The sequence below is a fragment of the Salminus brasiliensis genome, chromosome 4, assembly GCF_030463535.1.
Source record: "Salminus brasiliensis chromosome 4, fSalBra1.hap2, whole genome shotgun sequence".
Classification (NCBI taxonomy): domain Eukaryota; kingdom Metazoa; phylum Chordata; class Actinopteri; order Characiformes; family Bryconidae; genus Salminus; species Salminus brasiliensis.
In genome coordinates this window covers 37,125,844-37,143,709 of record NC_132881.1, presented here as the reverse complement: position 1 = coordinate 37,143,709, position 17,866 = coordinate 37,125,844, and the positions used below count along the sequence as shown (strand labels likewise).

The following is a 17,866-nucleotide window of genomic DNA, read 5'->3' as shown; positions in this document are numbered from 1 at the left end:
AACTACAGGTAGACAGGCACCTTATGGCCATGAAGACAAGGGAGCAAGTCAGATATATTTGGTGGCGGATCTGAGGTGTTGGGAGCATTGCTAGTGCTAAGGGGAGCTACGGGGGGTTAATTGGCAAAAAAAGAAGAAATAGGGATCAGGGACTTATCCATGCATTTGTAATCCATGCATTGTCTGGGATAGAGTGTGCTTTCTAAGAAAAGCTATGTTCCAGAATCTGTAAGTGATGTTGGCCAGCACAGGCGTCTGTTAGCTGGTGCGGTGGAGCTGGGGACTCATCGCTTTTCTCTGAGTGTGTCAGAAGTTATGTTTAGAGTATGTTGGAAGCTAAGTTCCAAGGAGAGTTCCAGTTTTGCAATAGTCACTATTAGTAGAAAAATAAAGGGAGGGTATCTTTAACACGAGTCAAAGCAGAGATAAACAAGCAAAGGCCACCAGCTCTTCAAATGGACATAATAGAGAACCAGTAGAAGGACTCTCCAGAACTATATTTCTGAAGTGTCTAAAAGCGAATGTATTCTACACCCAAGCCTAAATTATTTACTTAAAGTGGCTTTTTTGGTCATTGTGCAAGGCTGAACATTGCACACTTCTTGGTAAAAAGCTTTTAAGAAAGACTAAATGTTTCTTCCATGTTCACCTTTATCTAACAGAAGTACAACAGAACCCTGTGGTTCAAGACAGCAAGTTGTATACTAATGGGGATGCAACTCCAAGAACACTAACAACAGGATTGAACTGAATAAGTCATACTGGTGCCTGCAAGGAAGCTACTGTGCAACAATCAGCAATAGGGTCCCATTGTACAACTGAGCCACCAAACTGCACATTATCAATCAAAGTTGTTGACTTGTGTCGACTTTGGTGGTATAAGATCTCATTCTGTGCCTCGCTCCACCTCTGGTAGTCAGTAGGAATGAAACAGAACTAACCTTTTCTGTTACAATACCATGTTCCTGGAATTCAGGAGCTACATAAAAGGCATCATAGGATCCTACAGAGAATGAAAAAACAAACAGCAGGACTGTAGCACTGAGCACAGTTTCGGAAAACAAAGCTGAACAAAAACAACTGCTATCATACTCAGTTAAAACTGGTATGACATTATTGATAAGTCTACTGAAATGTAAATTTATATTGCAGCATATTTACATAACAGCTTCAGTACCATTATTATTATCACTGTTGTTATTACACTTAATAATACAAAACTCTGCTAATTTGGCACATGCAATTTGCAGGTAATAGCCATATTATAAATTCTATTTGTGTATAATGTTTTTGAGGCTGACTCACAGAATTGATGGTATTTGGTATTTCTGTATACATTTATAAAGAACAATCTGATATTTTGTCCATACTTTGTGACGTCTGTGACCCTGCTGTGCTTCTGTTACTTTGTTTTCATATACGGTATGGAAAGCTCATATAAGCTCAAATAAATTCAATTAATAAGTTCACATTCTGTAAAAATGTCATATTCAGAAAATAAATAAGAAATATGCAAAAAAACATATTTGACAAATTTGCTTGCCTGTAAAGGTTTTGTTCACTTATCTTTCCTCCGAAAATCAACTAAATGTATTATTTAAAAAAGTATGACTGTATATCTGCATGCTCTTCAGTACAGATTCTCTGTGGTGTGGACAGCAATACCTGAGTTCTTAGGCTTCAGAAACAGCACCTCTCCCTCACAGCCCACATACACAGAGTCTAGGCACAAGTAAGCTTTCAAAACAGAAACAGAAAAAAACATTTTTTAGATGTTTTGAACTCTTTAGGCCAGTTACCCTGTCCTATATTAACTTTGTTAGGCACTGTAAATAAGTCCTAGTTTAGGTTTAATCCTTTTTTCAGGAAACATGTTTCTCCAGGAAAGAACTCCCCACTGGCCAACTCCCCAAGAACATTGTTCTGTTTGCCATCTTGCTTGGTCTGCCACCCATTCCAAAATTATTCAAGTTGATTAGCCGTCGGCCATACCCCAATTAAATATGGTTTGCAGATAAATACAAGTTGTTGAAAGATAGAACCTTTTTTAATTAACTCATGTTAATTAATTACAACTATTAATTAGAATCCCCACTGGTAAGGATAATTAATTATTTATATTTTTCCTGCAGCCTTATTAATATTCTCGGCCTTTTTATTTATTATATAGCATGTAGGAGTTTTTCAAAGTTAAATGAAATAAAATTCATCCCCAAGTTAACCCACTGTTCCATGAAAATGACATAATGCCTTCTTTGTCAGCCTTTGAACAGGTTGGCCTAAAAAGACCATACTTGCTATAGTTATGAAAGGTTACACTGCTTCTCTTTCCAAAATAGCATGCAGGCCTAAGGCTGACAAACAATAATATCTATGTATTATGTAATGGGTATTTGTAGCTCGTCTAACAATTTCAAAGGGAACTAATTGTTGGCACCACTCATGTCGTAGTGACATCAGATGATCCAGTGAAACTGACACAAAGTTCTGATTATCTCAGAGATTGAAATCAAAATGACTTAACTGATATCATGACAAATGCAGAAATTACTTATGCACTTAAGGAAGGTAAAATGTTTTTCAGAATTTAGAAAAAAGTTTCTTCTGTATTTGGGGATCCATTGTGCCAATTTCTATGACTTCTTATGCTCATCTTTACCAATTCAAGAAGACACTGGACTTGTTATCCATGTATCAGACTGACCTGGAAAGTCAATGTAAGTCTGCAGTGTGGACAGGCAAGTGTAGCACAGTGCCCACAGTTCATTCACGGACAGCGGCCGTGTACAATGCGAAAGCAGCTCCCGCAGAGAGATCCACTAAAAATGAAACACAACACGCCGTCATCCGGGTGGACATAAAACATTAAATGAAATACACAAAAGCTGCTAAAAAAAATACCAAGGTAATCCACAGCTTACCTCATCCTGAGATTCTTCATTGAGGCACAGCATGCTTTTGGTCATGTGATTCAAGCAACACAGGTTGCTGCTCTCTGTCTCCTCCTCTACATCGGTGGAGAGGTACCCTATAGCTCTGCCTTGACCTGTGTCATCTGGGCCAAGGTCAACGCTAATGTGAGGAGGGCTAGAGTTATTAATTCTATCAGAATGATCAGAAACGTCTGCTTTCATGTCTGAATCTGCGTCCTGCGCCGTTTTCTTTTGCCCTCCCTTTAGCATATGGTCCTCCCAGTGCATCACCATGCTCTCCTCTTCTCCGATCTCTGATAGGTCGGCCACCATCATGCTGATGTCCGTATGAGACGGGGGTAAGAAGACCGGAGGGTTATTGGAGTCCGGAACGGAGCAGGAGCGGTTAAGGGCGCTCCTTGCTCTCCCTGATCTCCTCTCCTGGTTCTTCTGCCGGACAGGGGAGCTGTTCTGAGATTGACAGAGTGAGTTTTCGTCTCTGAGTAACACTGACCCACTGGAATACTCATCCACACTCCCAGACCGGAACGAGCCGTTACACACTCGACCCCTTTGTTTGATCAGATGCTCCTCTTCATCATAAGACTCTGATGAATAATATCTGCTCATGTGTCGGTCACCTGTATGATACTCCACCAAGTTTGTTCTTGTTCCTTTGTATTTCATAAACTGATGATAAGTTTTCTCCCATTCGTCTGTAAATGAAAATGAGTAACATTAAACTATTATTTTACTCTGTTAACTTCTTATCCCTTGTGTAGTTTTAAAATTTTATACATGCCTCTCGTCTTAAGGGTCAAAAATGACCCAGAAGACAATCTACATACCCTGGTGGCAGTATGAACAAAGGCGAAGTTTCACTTTCTCAAATGTTTGGGTCACTCAAAGAAAAGTCATTACATTTTAAGCTAAGCTAAAAAAGGAACAGTTGTACATAGTGGCTGTTTTTTTTCACCATTAAGACAATACAAGGGTTAAAAACTTGCTGCTACAGCAACTACAGCTACAGTACATGACTATCCACACTGGGCACTGGAGAATGCATTAGCATGTGTAATTGTAGCTTTCTGTGTGCTATTGTGTTTGATCACTAAGTAAAGGAAGCATGACGCTTCCTTTATTGTTGGATGGACTGTGATAGCTTCTTCTTGAGTACACAAACACATTCAGAACTAACCATCCATGATTGACTAGTTTAATCAGAGTACCAATAAAAGGTGACTTTAAGTATGAAATATGGTAATGTGCTTGCTTGCTTTTGTGAAACAACAAAAAAACTAAAATCTACTTTCAGCTTTGATAAATTATGCTCTTTAACTATCAAAGAAATGCAACAACAGCACTAACAGAATGCATGGTATTAACAGAGAGAAGTCATTTTTTATGTTAACATTAAAGGGAGCAAACCCACATCGAGACAGTAGATCTGAAAGTCTGATTGATAGGAATTATTATTAACACCTTGGAAATTTCCAACTGATTCTATGGACAGCACTCTTCTTCCGATAGCGGAGAGCTTTCGACACACTGCTGTGGATGAGGTGTCTGTGAGTTTGTCTTCCGCCTGAACAAGAATGTCCTGTTAGGAAGGAGAATGTAACATCATGTTTTCAGCCACATTATCAATGGACAATGCATGCGTTATACCTTAAACACCCTTTTTAGATCATCATAAATAGTTATCACAGCCCAGAAGAGCTGATTGACTAGATTGCCAAGAACAATCATTTGTTTAGTAGAAAAAACAGTGCCTGGTTAAACAATAATTAGGTAAAACATAAGAATTTTAACAACAGGTTTAACAAACAGTGACCACTAATTATATGGTTGCATAAATATTCTTTGTTCTTGTTTTAGGAAAATGTGGATAGGAAAGGTGGTTCACATTTTACCTTCACTTTCTGTTAGAATCACACAACACAGACATAGACCACTGTAGTTTAAGTCTTTTGGTGCTCAGTAATGCTTTTTTGCATGATTTTGCTCTGACCCTGAGGCCATCTGACAAAAGTGTCTTTCAGTACACCACTAACAAAAATATCCACACTAGCTTATTTCAGTGAACTGCAGCTGTCATACCAACAAGCCCATGAATAGCTAAATTCAGAGGCAAAGAACAGTCAAGACTGAGATTTTCAGTCATAAGGATGTCAGAGGGAAAATGTACCACCATGATTCGTTCTTTCCTATTTCATCTTCTTGCCATACATGACAGCACTCAATTTTCTGCTGATAGATCACTGAGGGAGGGCTTTATGGCAGTGCTTAATAAAATTCACAGGAACCACATGTTTGGAACATTTGTAGTCATCCAGCAAATTGTAGTAAACAAAGCAAACGTAATACATTAATGTTTAGTCATTTATGATATCATGCATCATTGAAAATGACCATAAAATGAGGTGTCCCTCACCTGGGGGCAGGGCCTATTTTCTGGTTTCTCCTCTTGCATTTGTTCAAGAAACCTTCGTGTCTCCACCCCCAATTCCACCTCAAGTTCAGGCTCAATGACATAGTCCAAAGCAGCTGAGAGGGTGGAGCCAAGAGAAAACACATGGCCCTGAAACAGAGAGAGTGAGAGAGAGAGAGAGAGAGAGAGAGAGAGAGAGAGTGGGGGGGGAAGAGAGACAGAGAGAGAAACAACAAAGGCTCAGTAAGAGACGCAGAGCACAATAGGTCCATTAGTAATAAAAAAGCAGAGAAAGAGACAAATATTGATGATGATGATGATAATGTAACGACCGAGGCTGCTGACCTACAGAGATGGAGATATCTATATCAGAGATAGAGATTTTTGGCCCACAAGTAAAGTCGTCATGAACAACCTGTCAGTTCATCAAATCACAGTCAGATACTGATATTCATGCCAAATTTAAAAGTGTGAATCTTAGCAGGGTCTGCATCTTTCCCGTACACCTACACATCATTTTGTTTTGGTTATGTCATCATGCTATTCCTCAAGCCATTAAGCAGTCTGCACAGACAAATACAGATGAAAGCAAAGAGCGGCATTCATTTTCCTGCCTGGAGCCAGGCTGTGTTCATTCAGTCATGCACTCTCCAGTCGAGGCTAACAAACGAGCCCTTATCCGCGGCCCTGCTCCCTCACCACATCATACACAATAGCCAGAATCATAAATACTGTGCTATAAACAAACACCACCGAGTGTTAATAGGGCCACTGTGTTTTAGCCATATTGTTATGTAAAATTGTGCTCTTTGTATCTGGTTCAAATGGATATCTCATTAGACAGAGAACAGGCTTACATCACAGCCAGTTTTATTATCTAAATCAACTAACATACTCGATTGGGTATATAAACTCTTAGTATTGGCAATTTAAATAAAAAAATCTATATCTCAATCTCCAAACATATCAGGTATGCTAAGCACTATGTCTTGTTTGGCTCCTCCTCCACAGGTAGTCCTGCCTACTAGCCCTCATCAAGTGGAATTCAGGTGCCAGTGAGAGCCCTCAATGGAGTAATTGGGGGAGAAGTCAACCCTCTAAAGGTAGGAGCTAAGCTAGCTGAAAGAGGGACTGATATCACATTGTCTGCGCTGTGATATTTGTTTTTTTTATAAAGATATTATTCTATATTATTTTTTTTATTTTATGTGATAAAAAAAAAACTCACAGCACAGATAATGTGATAGCAGTCCCTCTTTCAGCCCACCATCGAGGGCTCTCATTGGGCAGCTAGAGAATATCACATACAAGAGATTTAAACACAGACACAACTGTGAGGTAAGAAAGGTGCACCTATACATTCTGCACCATGTAGGACTCTGTTCTGTTTAGTTCTCTAGGCTAGGATGTGGGCACCACCTAATGTATTTTTGCTTACTGGCATAGGGAAGTTTAGAATAGTTTACTTTTGTTTTTTATTTATTTTATAACTAACTAACTAACTAGTTTTCTTCCAGTGTGATACTAGAGAATGCAGCAGTTTTAGTGTGTTTTATTGATCAATAGTTTAATAATTACTCAAAATCTGCTGCACTTCAATCAACTGAACAGGACTAACTATACTGTTAAAAACAGTGTTCGTCAAGCACAGTTAATACCCTCAAGCCGCTTAAAGCATATTGTGTATCATGATTAAATGTAACAAGATGCGATAACATTGGCATATTGCCCACTCCTAAATCATTAAGAGCAAACTTAATAGTGTCCCGTAATAGAAACTTAAGAAAAATCTGCAGTACACCAGTAGAATGCTACATTTTTTTGGTTGATAAGCAAAAATAGCTTTTTTCTCTTATTTTGGTTACCGGCCCCTGACCTGAAAGGATATCTCCACCCAACTTAAGAGAAAAAGAATGACTTGCGTGTGTGGTCTTTGTCCCAGTTTGTCCTGGTTAATTGGTGTGCATGACACTGACCCTGTTACACTCCACACTGATTCATTTATGTCCTGAATTAGGTTTCATACAGTGTTTCGTATCCAGCTAGTACCACAACAGGCTTGCAGCAAGAAAACACACTACATTTCTATGCAGGATTTGCACTCTGCTTTGCTCATACACATAAGAAAACCATAAAAGGTACAATTTCTTATAGTTCTGAGTTAATGTAGTTTACAGCAGCTCAGTGCCCACGTCAGAATATACAGTGTATCAGTTCACCTCAAACGTGCTCCCAGTCTTGTCGAACTCTGGTGGCACAAAGGAGCCTTCTGGGTCATCTGGGAAAGGAGAAACGAACAATGGAAGAAAAATCAAATACTGCCTCAGAACAGCAGGCAAACCAACAACAGATCAGCAGTGACTCTGCTGTTAATCACATTTTCTTCATCATTAATGCAGAGCAGGCTCACAGTGCTAGACACAAGCACAGGCTGCTGTGGAGATTGCTGCAGCATTGACTCCTCTAAGTAGGCCACAGACGGTGAAGATACTGAGCCTCCTTTAGACTGCTCTGCAGAGTTTGGAGGAGTTATATAGGTCAGGCTTCCTCTCACTGCCTTCTTATGCTTTATTACATATTCCCACATATTGCTGCCATCCTGTGGTCTAAGGGGTATCCAGAGGCAAGCAGCAGGGACCCTCTAAAAGCCAACAGAACACTGTTACATCAAAGGGCTGAGCCATGAGAGAGAGATACACTACTAATGCAGACCTCTCAGATGTGGCAAAACATTAAAAGAGATGGGTTTAGAGGGTAAAATTAAACATGTGGCTTAAGATGACGTCATAGCCATGTACCTAGCGTTGCTGCTCCAATTCTCCTACTGGCCAAACACGCTGGGTCAATAAGATTTTAAATGTCAGTTGCATTATAGCTGCCTGTCATCCAAATTCAATTTTATTTTCCTTAACAAAGTTATGAAATTCACATTCAATATTTATAGATCTTGATCCAAGACTGACATCTAGATATAGACCACTTTGAGAGAGAATTAGTCTTGCCTTAAATGAAGAGCGTTTTTTTAATATATTTTGCATTTACCTAGTTCCGTCGCTCCTGAACAGCTTAATCTTTGTCCCATCTCTTAATACTGGTTTGTTCCAGAATTCTATAGGTCTTAAGCCCCTTTTCAGCCAAATGTAATCTGACCTTTCTATTCTTAAGGTCAGGCCATATATTTCTTGCTATAGTAATCTTTAATGTACATCTTGGAGAGTGTCCTTGATCTGCTAAGGTAAAGAAGGCTTTTTCCATTACGTAATAAAATGTACCACCATAGTCATTTATGACAGTTTGCTATTTGCAATGTACAAAATATTTCAGCACTTTCACATAAAATCCTTCACAGGAGAAGGAAAAAAAACATTCTGAACATTCATCATGAAATTGTGACACATTGTAAAGGAAAACTGGTGTTTTTTAACGGATCTCTGAACTTTAACTTCTGACATGACATGAAGGCAGCATTCGGTTAAGGATGAAATTAAATTCAGACCAGTGGATCCCTAGAAGAAGGGTTGGGCACTAAGACAAATTAATCAAAGACAAATGATTTTGCTTGAGCTCTTACACATGCCAGCACATACACACTTACTGCCAACTGGAACTGAGCTGCAAATAATAACATAATTATTTATAGATAGCTGCTCAAGGTGTGCTTTTTAAAACTGAAGCTCATGTGTGTGCCTCATGTACATGCATATTAAAGCCTTTTATGAACATGACCTAGGCTTTATCAAGAGTACTTCCTGAGGAAAGACATTCAGAAAGCAAACCCTTAACTTCCAGAATTGTAAGGAAACAAAAGAAAACGATAATCACAGTGTTCATTCCATGTCAACTCACTAGAGGCCTGTCTAGTCACAGCATGGATTTTCCTGAACTGCATGCAAACTATCAAAGCTGTGCTCTAATTAATCCTTTAGTTAGGAAGTTTGCCCCAGGTTCTAAATTACTACTTAAATACTGAGTTTAACAAATAAAGCGATTTAATTAATTAATAATAATTAATAAATCAATCAATTCTCGCAACAAGTTTAATCTGTCACCATTTTATTTAGTAATAAAGTTTGTGTGTTTGCTACCAAGATAAAATAATTATTAGATGCTTCTGCAAAATTCAGTGATTTATATATGCATAATGAGGCCTGTCACAATAAGTATTCTTTTGGACAATATATTGTCCCAGAAATAATTGCAAAAAACAACATTATTGTCACTTTAAGATGATTTATTTCACTGATAAAATGATAATATAGTAGCATAATATTGTAACAATAATCAATAAATAGCATCATAAATTAAAACTACTGGCTGGATACTGGTTGGGGGCGTCCAGGAGAAATCAGGAACCAAGCTTTTTTTTTTTTTTTTTCCTATTCCCTTTTTCCCTTTCAATTTTTTTTCTGAATAACGACAGCTGTGTTTAATTAAACATTCAGGGTTTAGCACGGTTTTGTTTTGGCATGACTTATTTGTCTAAGAAACACCACAGAAAAACCAGCCAGTAAATAAAAAACACAGGTGACAGTGTTGTATGTCTCAGCGTGTCCAGAGATGCATGTGCTTTAGGGGTGGCTCACAACCTGCTATAACTAAAACAGCTAACTGCCTGAGTTAACCTGAGGTTTCTGAGAAATGAATCCAGGCATACTCACCGCTGAGCTGTTCCATGAAGCACACATTGCCATGTGCGTTAAAGGCTAGAGTGTCTGGTGTAATGCAGAGTGTGTGAAAGAGTGGAGACATCGCAATGCTCTGCAGGGAGCGGACACACTCCACACACACCGCCCACACCTCCTGTTCAGACAGACAGCTGTCCCTCAGACACAAGACATCCGCCAGAGACACGTTCTCCTGATAAGTGAAATTATACTGCAGTTATATTGCTATACACAATGACACATCACATCATAGTTTTACTTTTAAACTCAAAAAATAGTTGGACATTCATTTAAATATCAATCTTTAGAAATACACAAATGTTTATGAATATATGAAAAACTGCTGACCACAAATCTGATCTCTCAACTTACACTGTTCTACGGTTCTTCGGATTGTTGGAAAACCCTTACTGACATTATTGCTTCTTTTTTGCTTAGAGAGTCTCTGCAGCCCTGATGTGTTTAAAAGTCCTGGCAACATCGCTGTGCTTGATACACTCATTCCAGTGCCACACACACTACCAGTGTGCCAGTGTCACTGCTGTGTTGAGAATGGTCCAAATAATATCTGATCAATTTTTGACCCTGTGGTCTAAAACTTACCAGTGACGAATGTGGTTGAGGGTGGCTGGCAAATAGAGCGCGACAACAGATGGGCGACAGTCTGTAACCAAACATCTACGCAGTAAGAAAAGGTGCACGCTAAACACTGCTGGGTAGTTTCTGTGTGGCCCAGCCGCTGGGATCCTGACCATGATATAGTAATAAATCGGCCAGTGGGTTGATTATCAGAATTAATTAACAGCGCCTGAAGAAGTCAGTTGTAATTAACAGCACTGAAGGTAGCCCATTAGAACAAAGCCAGCCAAACTAACCCAGGAATTCTGGGTTAGTTTGTTGGGTTGTGGAAATGACCCAAACTGAATTGTTTTAACAAAATATTTTTTGCAAGGAAATTCATAAAAAAGTGGATAGAAACTTAAATGAGATCTTGCAGGATGTTCTATGAGGAAAATAAGCAGAACACTGCTTCTCATGTCATTCCTTTAAGATGGTGGCATACCACTTCTCTGCATGCTGTATTGTTTCTGCTCCAACACATCCAGCTCAGGCTTGAGAATGATGCTACATTCAACTTGTGGGAAGATGGAACTTGAAATTACGTCATTTTATCTCCATGAATTTGCTCTATGATGTGGGAAAACATGGGATGTCTCCATGAAAGCTGTCATTGTGTTTGCTTTTTCCAAGGAACAAAAGGTCATCAATAGACATACTGTCCACACCAGTGAAGCCTATTACTTTTACAATCTCTTCAAAAATAAAAAGCAGTAGTACATTACTACAGCTGATGGTGTAAGCAGCCATGTTTATTTGAGCTCAAACGTTTTTCATTCCCAGATGAGGGGATGTTTTCTTTGACCTCTCTTCATTAGAGACTGGAAAGATGTTCTGAGAGCAGGAGAAACTTACATTAGTAAGTGAAATGAAAAACACTGATTATCTTAATTTACAGTGCCATCTGTTGAGAGATGGGAAATATTAGGCAGCAAGTGAACAGTCAGTTCATGAAGATGACGTTTTTTAAAAGTAGAAAAATGGGCAAACATAAGGACCTGAGCCACCTTCACAAGGACCAAACTGTGATGGCAACATGACTGGGTCACCAAAACATCAGGCAGGTCTCGTGGGGTGTTCCTGGTATGCAGTGATCAGTACCATCAGTACCAACATAAAAGTGGTCCAAGAAAGGACAACCGATGACTGGGTGGTCCAGCAACAGGGTCAAGGGTTCCCAAGGTTCATTGAACTGATCCCTGGTGGACCCACCTCTCAACTTGATCTGATGCTAAAGGATCTAATGCTAATATACTGATGTCAGGTACCACAAGAGATGCAGAGGTGCTGTGAAATACATGCCTCCAATGGTCAGATCTGTCGTGGCAGCACAAGGGGGACCTACTCAACATTAGGCAGGTGGTGTTAAAGTCATTGCTGATTGGTGAATTGGAAATACAGATACTCAATTAAACAAAACAAAACCCTTTTTCAACCCAACCATGTATAATTTCGATGTTGTGCTGATATCATGTAAACCTGTGCTCTTTTTTGCTTTTTATTTTTTATTAAAGATGTATGCTGTGCACTCATTCTGTCCCAGAAAAGGAAAAGTAACACTGAAAGCCCAATATTGTCATGAAGTTCATGTTCACAGTGAGTGTGTGTAAATTTCTGACCACAGCTGTATAAAGCACAACTTATATTAGTTATTATAGAGTTATTTATAGATGAGAAGAAAGCATGTCAGTATTAACATATCATCCTTCTTCAAATCTGACCTACTTCTAGAGCTTATATAAAATCTTTCCCCTGAGACTCTATGCTATATTACAGAACATCGGAAGTGCAGAATGTTGGACGGACAAGTTCTGTCTCTAAATAAAGTCAAAACAGAAATAAAGTAAGCAACACTTCAAACGCTCGGCACTGGAACTAAGCTACCACTGCTACTCACTTCACACATACTTTTAACTGAGCAAAAACTTTTGTTCCAACATTCTGGCTTCCTCTGAGATACAAGACCAGCTACTGTATGTGATGATGTCATGCACTGTGAAAGAGCATTTGATTTTTTAACAGATGGCCATTGTGCAATCAACTGGAAACTACTGCCCATTGCAAACCCTCAGTCTGAACGGTCTCTGTGAGACTATATTCATGTCCACACACACAATACACATGTGATCACTACATTTTTTACCACTGAAGAAACTGGCAACAGTGAAAAAAAAAATATATAAAAATGGATCACAAAACATACAGTAGTGTATCCTCCAGCAGTACAACATCCATTCACACACATTCAGAGTGAAGGAGCTAGACCCCAAGAAGCGAAAGAATAAGACACACTTACAGAGCAGGAAAGTGCCACTTGACGCAGCACTGCGAGTACGGCCCATAAATAGGCAAACTCCCCTGAGAACGGGGCAGAGAAACAGTGCCTCTCTCACTCTCTCTCGCTCCCCTCTGTAAATTAAACATTCCGGCCTAGATAAGGTCCTCTCTCCTTCTGGCTTTGGGTAAAAGTTGTCTTTTTGTACATTGATTTAGGACCAGATGTTTGGAGCCAAATCCATCATTCAACAGAGCAAACCTCCTTGAAAGGACACTCAGCACTGTAAAGATGCATCTGTGGTCTGCAGATGGCCAGATTGCAATCTTCAAGCTAGTTAAGTGCCTGCATGATCACATGGTAGTTAGACAGTCAGGGAGTCAGGATATAACGATTCACAAAATTCAGAATTTGGTGTGATTCTATGTTGGAGTAGTGTAATGTCTCTTTTCGACACAGCAAAAGTAAAGATTGCCTCAGGGTAATCTTTCAGGTTTATTACAGTGTCCACCATCATAAAAGTGCAATCTCCTACGATGAGGCTGATATGTTAGCCGCAAGCTAATGTAAACTAACAAGTGTAGTTTTCCTTTCTGCTCTAGATAAAGAAATGTTTTCAAAGCATGGGTGATCAACCCTAATGTTGGGCTTGAATCTTTGATTTTTATCACAGTTTGTGCAGTTTAATCAGTGCTAAAATAATCATGAGCAAACACTAACGTGAGCAGAACATGCTTCTAGTGATATTCTCATCATTTTACAGTAATGGGTAGATATATAGATTCACTCAGATAAGATTCACTCAGTTTATGTATCACAAAAGTGACCTTCATTCCATCCAAAGTGCTTTTCTGTGTTACACTATATAGACAAAAGTATTGGGACACCTGCTCATTTATTGTTTCTTCCGAAATCAATGGTATTACTGTCTATTGGAGGCTTTCTACTGGATTTTGGAGCATTGCATTGGGAATTTGATTGCATTCAGAAATAAGAACTTTAGTAACCTCAAGATGTTGGACGAAGCACCATCATTCCAGAAAACACAGCTCCACTGCTCCACAGATCAATGCTCTTTGCTTTTTACCCCTCTCTAGCCCATGCCTGGCATTAGGCATGGTGACAATCTGTTCATGTTTATCTGTTCCACAGAGTCCTATTCAATTGGCAATACCTGTCTACAGGGACTAGACTGGCACACACACATGCAAGGTAAAGTAGCTAAATGCAGAAGGAGTAGAATGGTTGTCCACAAACATTTGGACATAGGGTGTATTAGTATTAGTCACTGTATTTGCACCTATATTATTTTCTATTATATTGGTGGCTGAAAAATATGGCATTATTCTGAAGCATATATACAAATCCCAACGAGACCCAGACAGAATAAAATACAGCTGCCAGACAATGGGGTTAATCATAAGCTTCCCAAAGAAATAGGACCAAAGAGCGGTCTAGTGGACTACGACCATAACACTATAACCCAAGGATCACTGGTCCATGGCTCCTGCCATTAACAGCCAGAGAGCGCACTACTGGCCTTGCTCTCTCCAGGTGGGTAGACGGCTTGCTCTCCCTCCCCACATTATTTTACTGATGTGATTGGGCTAAACGGCACAGGTGTCCACTGGCCAATGTATCAGAGCCACGATGCTTTCCTCTGCTTGCCCGATGTTGTTGTATCGGCAGCAGTTTGAAAAGAGTATGCAATGGCTGGTTGTGCATGTGTCCCCTATTACATTTCCTTGAGTCTGTTGAATGTATTGTTTGATGCCTGGGTATACTGAATTGAATATAGCCTACTGAATGGGTGCAGAGGAATACTGAATACACTCTGCTGGCATTCAAGCTCAGATGACTGGAGTTTATATATGGAGTTGCTGATGAGGTCTAGAGGTATTGAACTCTGAGACCTATTTTAATATTGGACTGGCACAGCAAACATTGAGAGTTTGAGAGTTTTTATTCCTCTGAGCTAAACTAATCTGGGTTTGCCCAAGCCATCCTTGCTCAAAGGGTTGACCGAGACTCACACTGAACACTCTCTCTCTACCAGTTAAAATAATCCTTATCCTTGAGATGCTTTTGGGAATCAGAGTCCTGTTTTGGTGTGTAATTAGTGCTGAGTAGTACAAACATGCATTTAAAAAAAAATCACAATAAACCTAAAAAAATATAGTAGCAGGCAAAGGTTTGGTCACCCCTGGTCAATTGATATCCAAAAGGCATAAAGTTAAAGATGAAACATCCACTTCAACATTTTAAACAAGAGTGTAATATTTCAATTTGAAAACCCCTGCAAAAGTTTCAACCAAATATTAAAGCTTTGTAAGTACTCTGACTCCTTAAACCCTCCTCTAAAAAGCTGCCTATAATCGATACCCACAAAGAAGAAGAAGGCTAGAAAAAAAGGAAAGCTTTTTCAAGTAGCCGTTTCCTCAGCTCGTAATGTAATTACGAAATGGCACTTAACAGTGGAGGTCAAGCTGAGGTCTAGAAGACCAAAAATAAAAAATCCTCATTGGACTGCTAGAAAAGCAAGCCAAAACCATTGTTTGACTGCACAGGACCTTCAGGAAGATTTAGGAGACTCTGGAACGGCGGTGCACTGTTTTACTGTGCAGTCACACCTGAACAAATATGAAGAAGAGTGGAAGAGTCATCAAAAGAAAAATCATATGAAGTGAAAATATAACTTTTCACAAAGAGAGAAGTAGAAATGTTTGGAGAAAAAAGTGCAGGATGTCATGAAAAGGACACCTTTCTAACAGTTAAGCATAGGGCTGGGTCAAGTATGCTTTGGGTTTGTGTTGCAGCCAGTGGCACAGAAGACATTTCACTGATAGAGCAAATAATTGATTTAATAAAATACCATCAAATTCTGGAAGCAAACATCACAGAGATTGAAAGAGGATGGCTTCCACAGCAGGATAATGGTCCTAAACAAACCTCAAAATCCACAATGCACTACCTCAAGAGGTGCAAGCTGGAGGTTGACTTTATGCCTTTTATAAATCAAGTCATCTTATACTTGTTCAGCAGTAACATAAAGTTTGACATGGGGTGCCAAAACTTTTGCTTGCCACTGTATATGTACTTTGGCTCCTGATTGGCCCTGAGCATTGGTCCTCACCTAATGAGATTGCAGGTTCAATTGCAAGCAATGCCACAGCCATCCATGGGTGGGAGTGCCAGAATGTCACTGGGGCAGAATGGCCCTCTTTTCTCTTAGTGTGGGAGTCGGTTGGCTAATGTAACAGAATTGGAAGTTAGTGGTCTCCTCCAAGCGTGTTCAGCTGTCCAATAACGCTGCGTTAACGGCAATTTAAAAATGCAGGTATGGGAAGAAGCACATGCTAGCCGCTGCCGCTGACATTGTGTAGTAAGGCGAGTAGGAATTGGAGATTATTGCATTATAAAGAAAGTGGAGATATTGTCACATACCTGCTAAACTGTGAATAAATGGTAAGACTTTATTTAGGACTTCACCATGGTCCTACGCTCAGTTCTGGCCCTTATCCTAACCCTAACACTATTAAAAATAAAACCTTCCAACACACAGTCTGTTCACATTTAGAGCAGCAGATGATCTCAAGGGATATAAATGTACTATCTCAATAAAGTCAGACCAGATAAATAAATAATAATAATAAAAACAGGATGCAGAGTCCATTACCACTGGAAAGCACAACCCTGATTTCAGAAGGACGACATATGCTCAGCCCCTGACGTGATTTATGTGCTAGTACCAGACCAGGGGCGCTTCCCAGGCTATTACCCAGGACCCTGACCTAGTACTGGACGGCTCTAGATAATCAGAGCCAACTCGTTTCCTATAGGATCTCATTAAAGAGCTGTGTGTTAATGTATGAGTCACAGTCAGTGAAATGCAACAATAATGTCAGAAGGGAAAAGCTTCAGCATTAGTCTATAAGATACTGCCTTACACATACACACACACACACAGAGAGAGAGAGAGAGAGAGAGAGAGAGAGAGAGAGAGAGAGAACAAGGCAGAGGTGGAGAGAGGGAGAGGGTACTGCGGTTCCCCCCAAAAAACAGCGTCATGTAGGTTCATTTTCCAGGCTGATGTTGTTGACACGTCTGTCACTGGTCTGTGTCCTTCCAGTGCGTCAGAAAGCCAGACTATGAGGCAGTGAAGCTGAATCCGCCAAACAGCACGACATCATGCCATCGTGTCAGTGGCTACTGGGAAACGACAGCTCGTTACACTCGCTTTTTAAGCCAAACTTCAGGGCAGCCGAAGCAGTGAGGGGCTGCTTTTCAGATTTAGCCATTAGTCTGACTGGGCAGAGCAGTGCTAGCTAACTCAGTAGTATTTCATGGTTCATACGAAGGACACGATCTCTCACCTCGTCCTCGAGCAGTGGCGGTAAACGTTCAACTTCGCAACACTCTTCCCCTTCTTCATCCTCCTCACCAGCCAGCGTGACTGCATCCGTGCCGAAGCTGCCCATCGTCCTCAATTCTGGACCGCAAACACAGACCCTACAGAAGCAGCCTCCTGCTAGTGCAGTGTGCTAGTTTGAGCTCATCAACAGTGCGGTGACTGTCCCCCCCGGTTTTTTTCCCCCAGCAGCTACCGAGGCTACCAAGCCGCATGCCAATACCTAAAGAAAGTGGGCAGGACCTCGCGGCTCCACCGGCAGCGAGGAGAAACGAGGAAACGGAGAAGAACCGCCGAGACGTTTCGCTCCTTCGCTGCGCAGAACCGACCGCAACGGGGCAGTTTGCTAGCTAACTACGCTGCCATAGCAACGGCCAGCGCGCGTGCACGCAGAGTCCGACTCGTGCACGCATCGCTTTCGGTTCTCTTAGGTGAATCAGTCGAACCGATTCATCGAGTCCTCAACGCACCCAGGCAATGTTTACGTCCAATGTTAAGCAATGTTGTTCCAGGATTTTTTTTTTTTTCTGTGAATGAATAAAAAAAGAAAGATAAATA

The 17,866-nt window shown here is 40.3% G+C and overlaps 1 protein-coding gene across 2 annotated transcripts in view; it reads right to left on the bottom strand.

Annotated features, from left to right (window-relative positions):
• Positions 1–17,627, bottom strand: part of kndc1 (kinase non-catalytic C-lobe domain containing 1) — a 42,949-nt gene extending 25,322 nt beyond the window's left edge. For both annotated transcript variants that reach the window (XM_072678276.1, XM_072678277.1), the window contains exons 1-9: positions 17,274–17,627; positions 10,002–10,200; positions 7,563–7,621; positions 5,347–5,493; positions 4,395–4,512; positions 2,922–3,628; positions 2,705–2,819; positions 1,666–1,737; positions 942–1,003 (exon numbers count right to left, since the gene is read on the bottom strand). In XM_072678276.1, the coding sequence (XP_072534377.1) occupies positions 942–1,003; positions 1,666–1,737; positions 2,705–2,819; positions 2,922–3,628; positions 4,395–4,512; positions 5,347–5,493; positions 7,563–7,621; positions 10,002–10,200; positions 17,274–17,378 (1,584 nt within the window). In that variant the 5' untranslated portion in view covers positions 17,379–17,627. The remainder of the gene's footprint in view (positions 1–941; positions 1,004–1,665; positions 1,738–2,704; positions 2,820–2,921; positions 3,629–4,394; positions 4,513–5,346; positions 5,494–7,562; positions 7,622–10,001; positions 10,201–17,273) is intronic.
• Between the last annotated feature and the right edge of the window lie 239 nt (positions 17,628–17,866).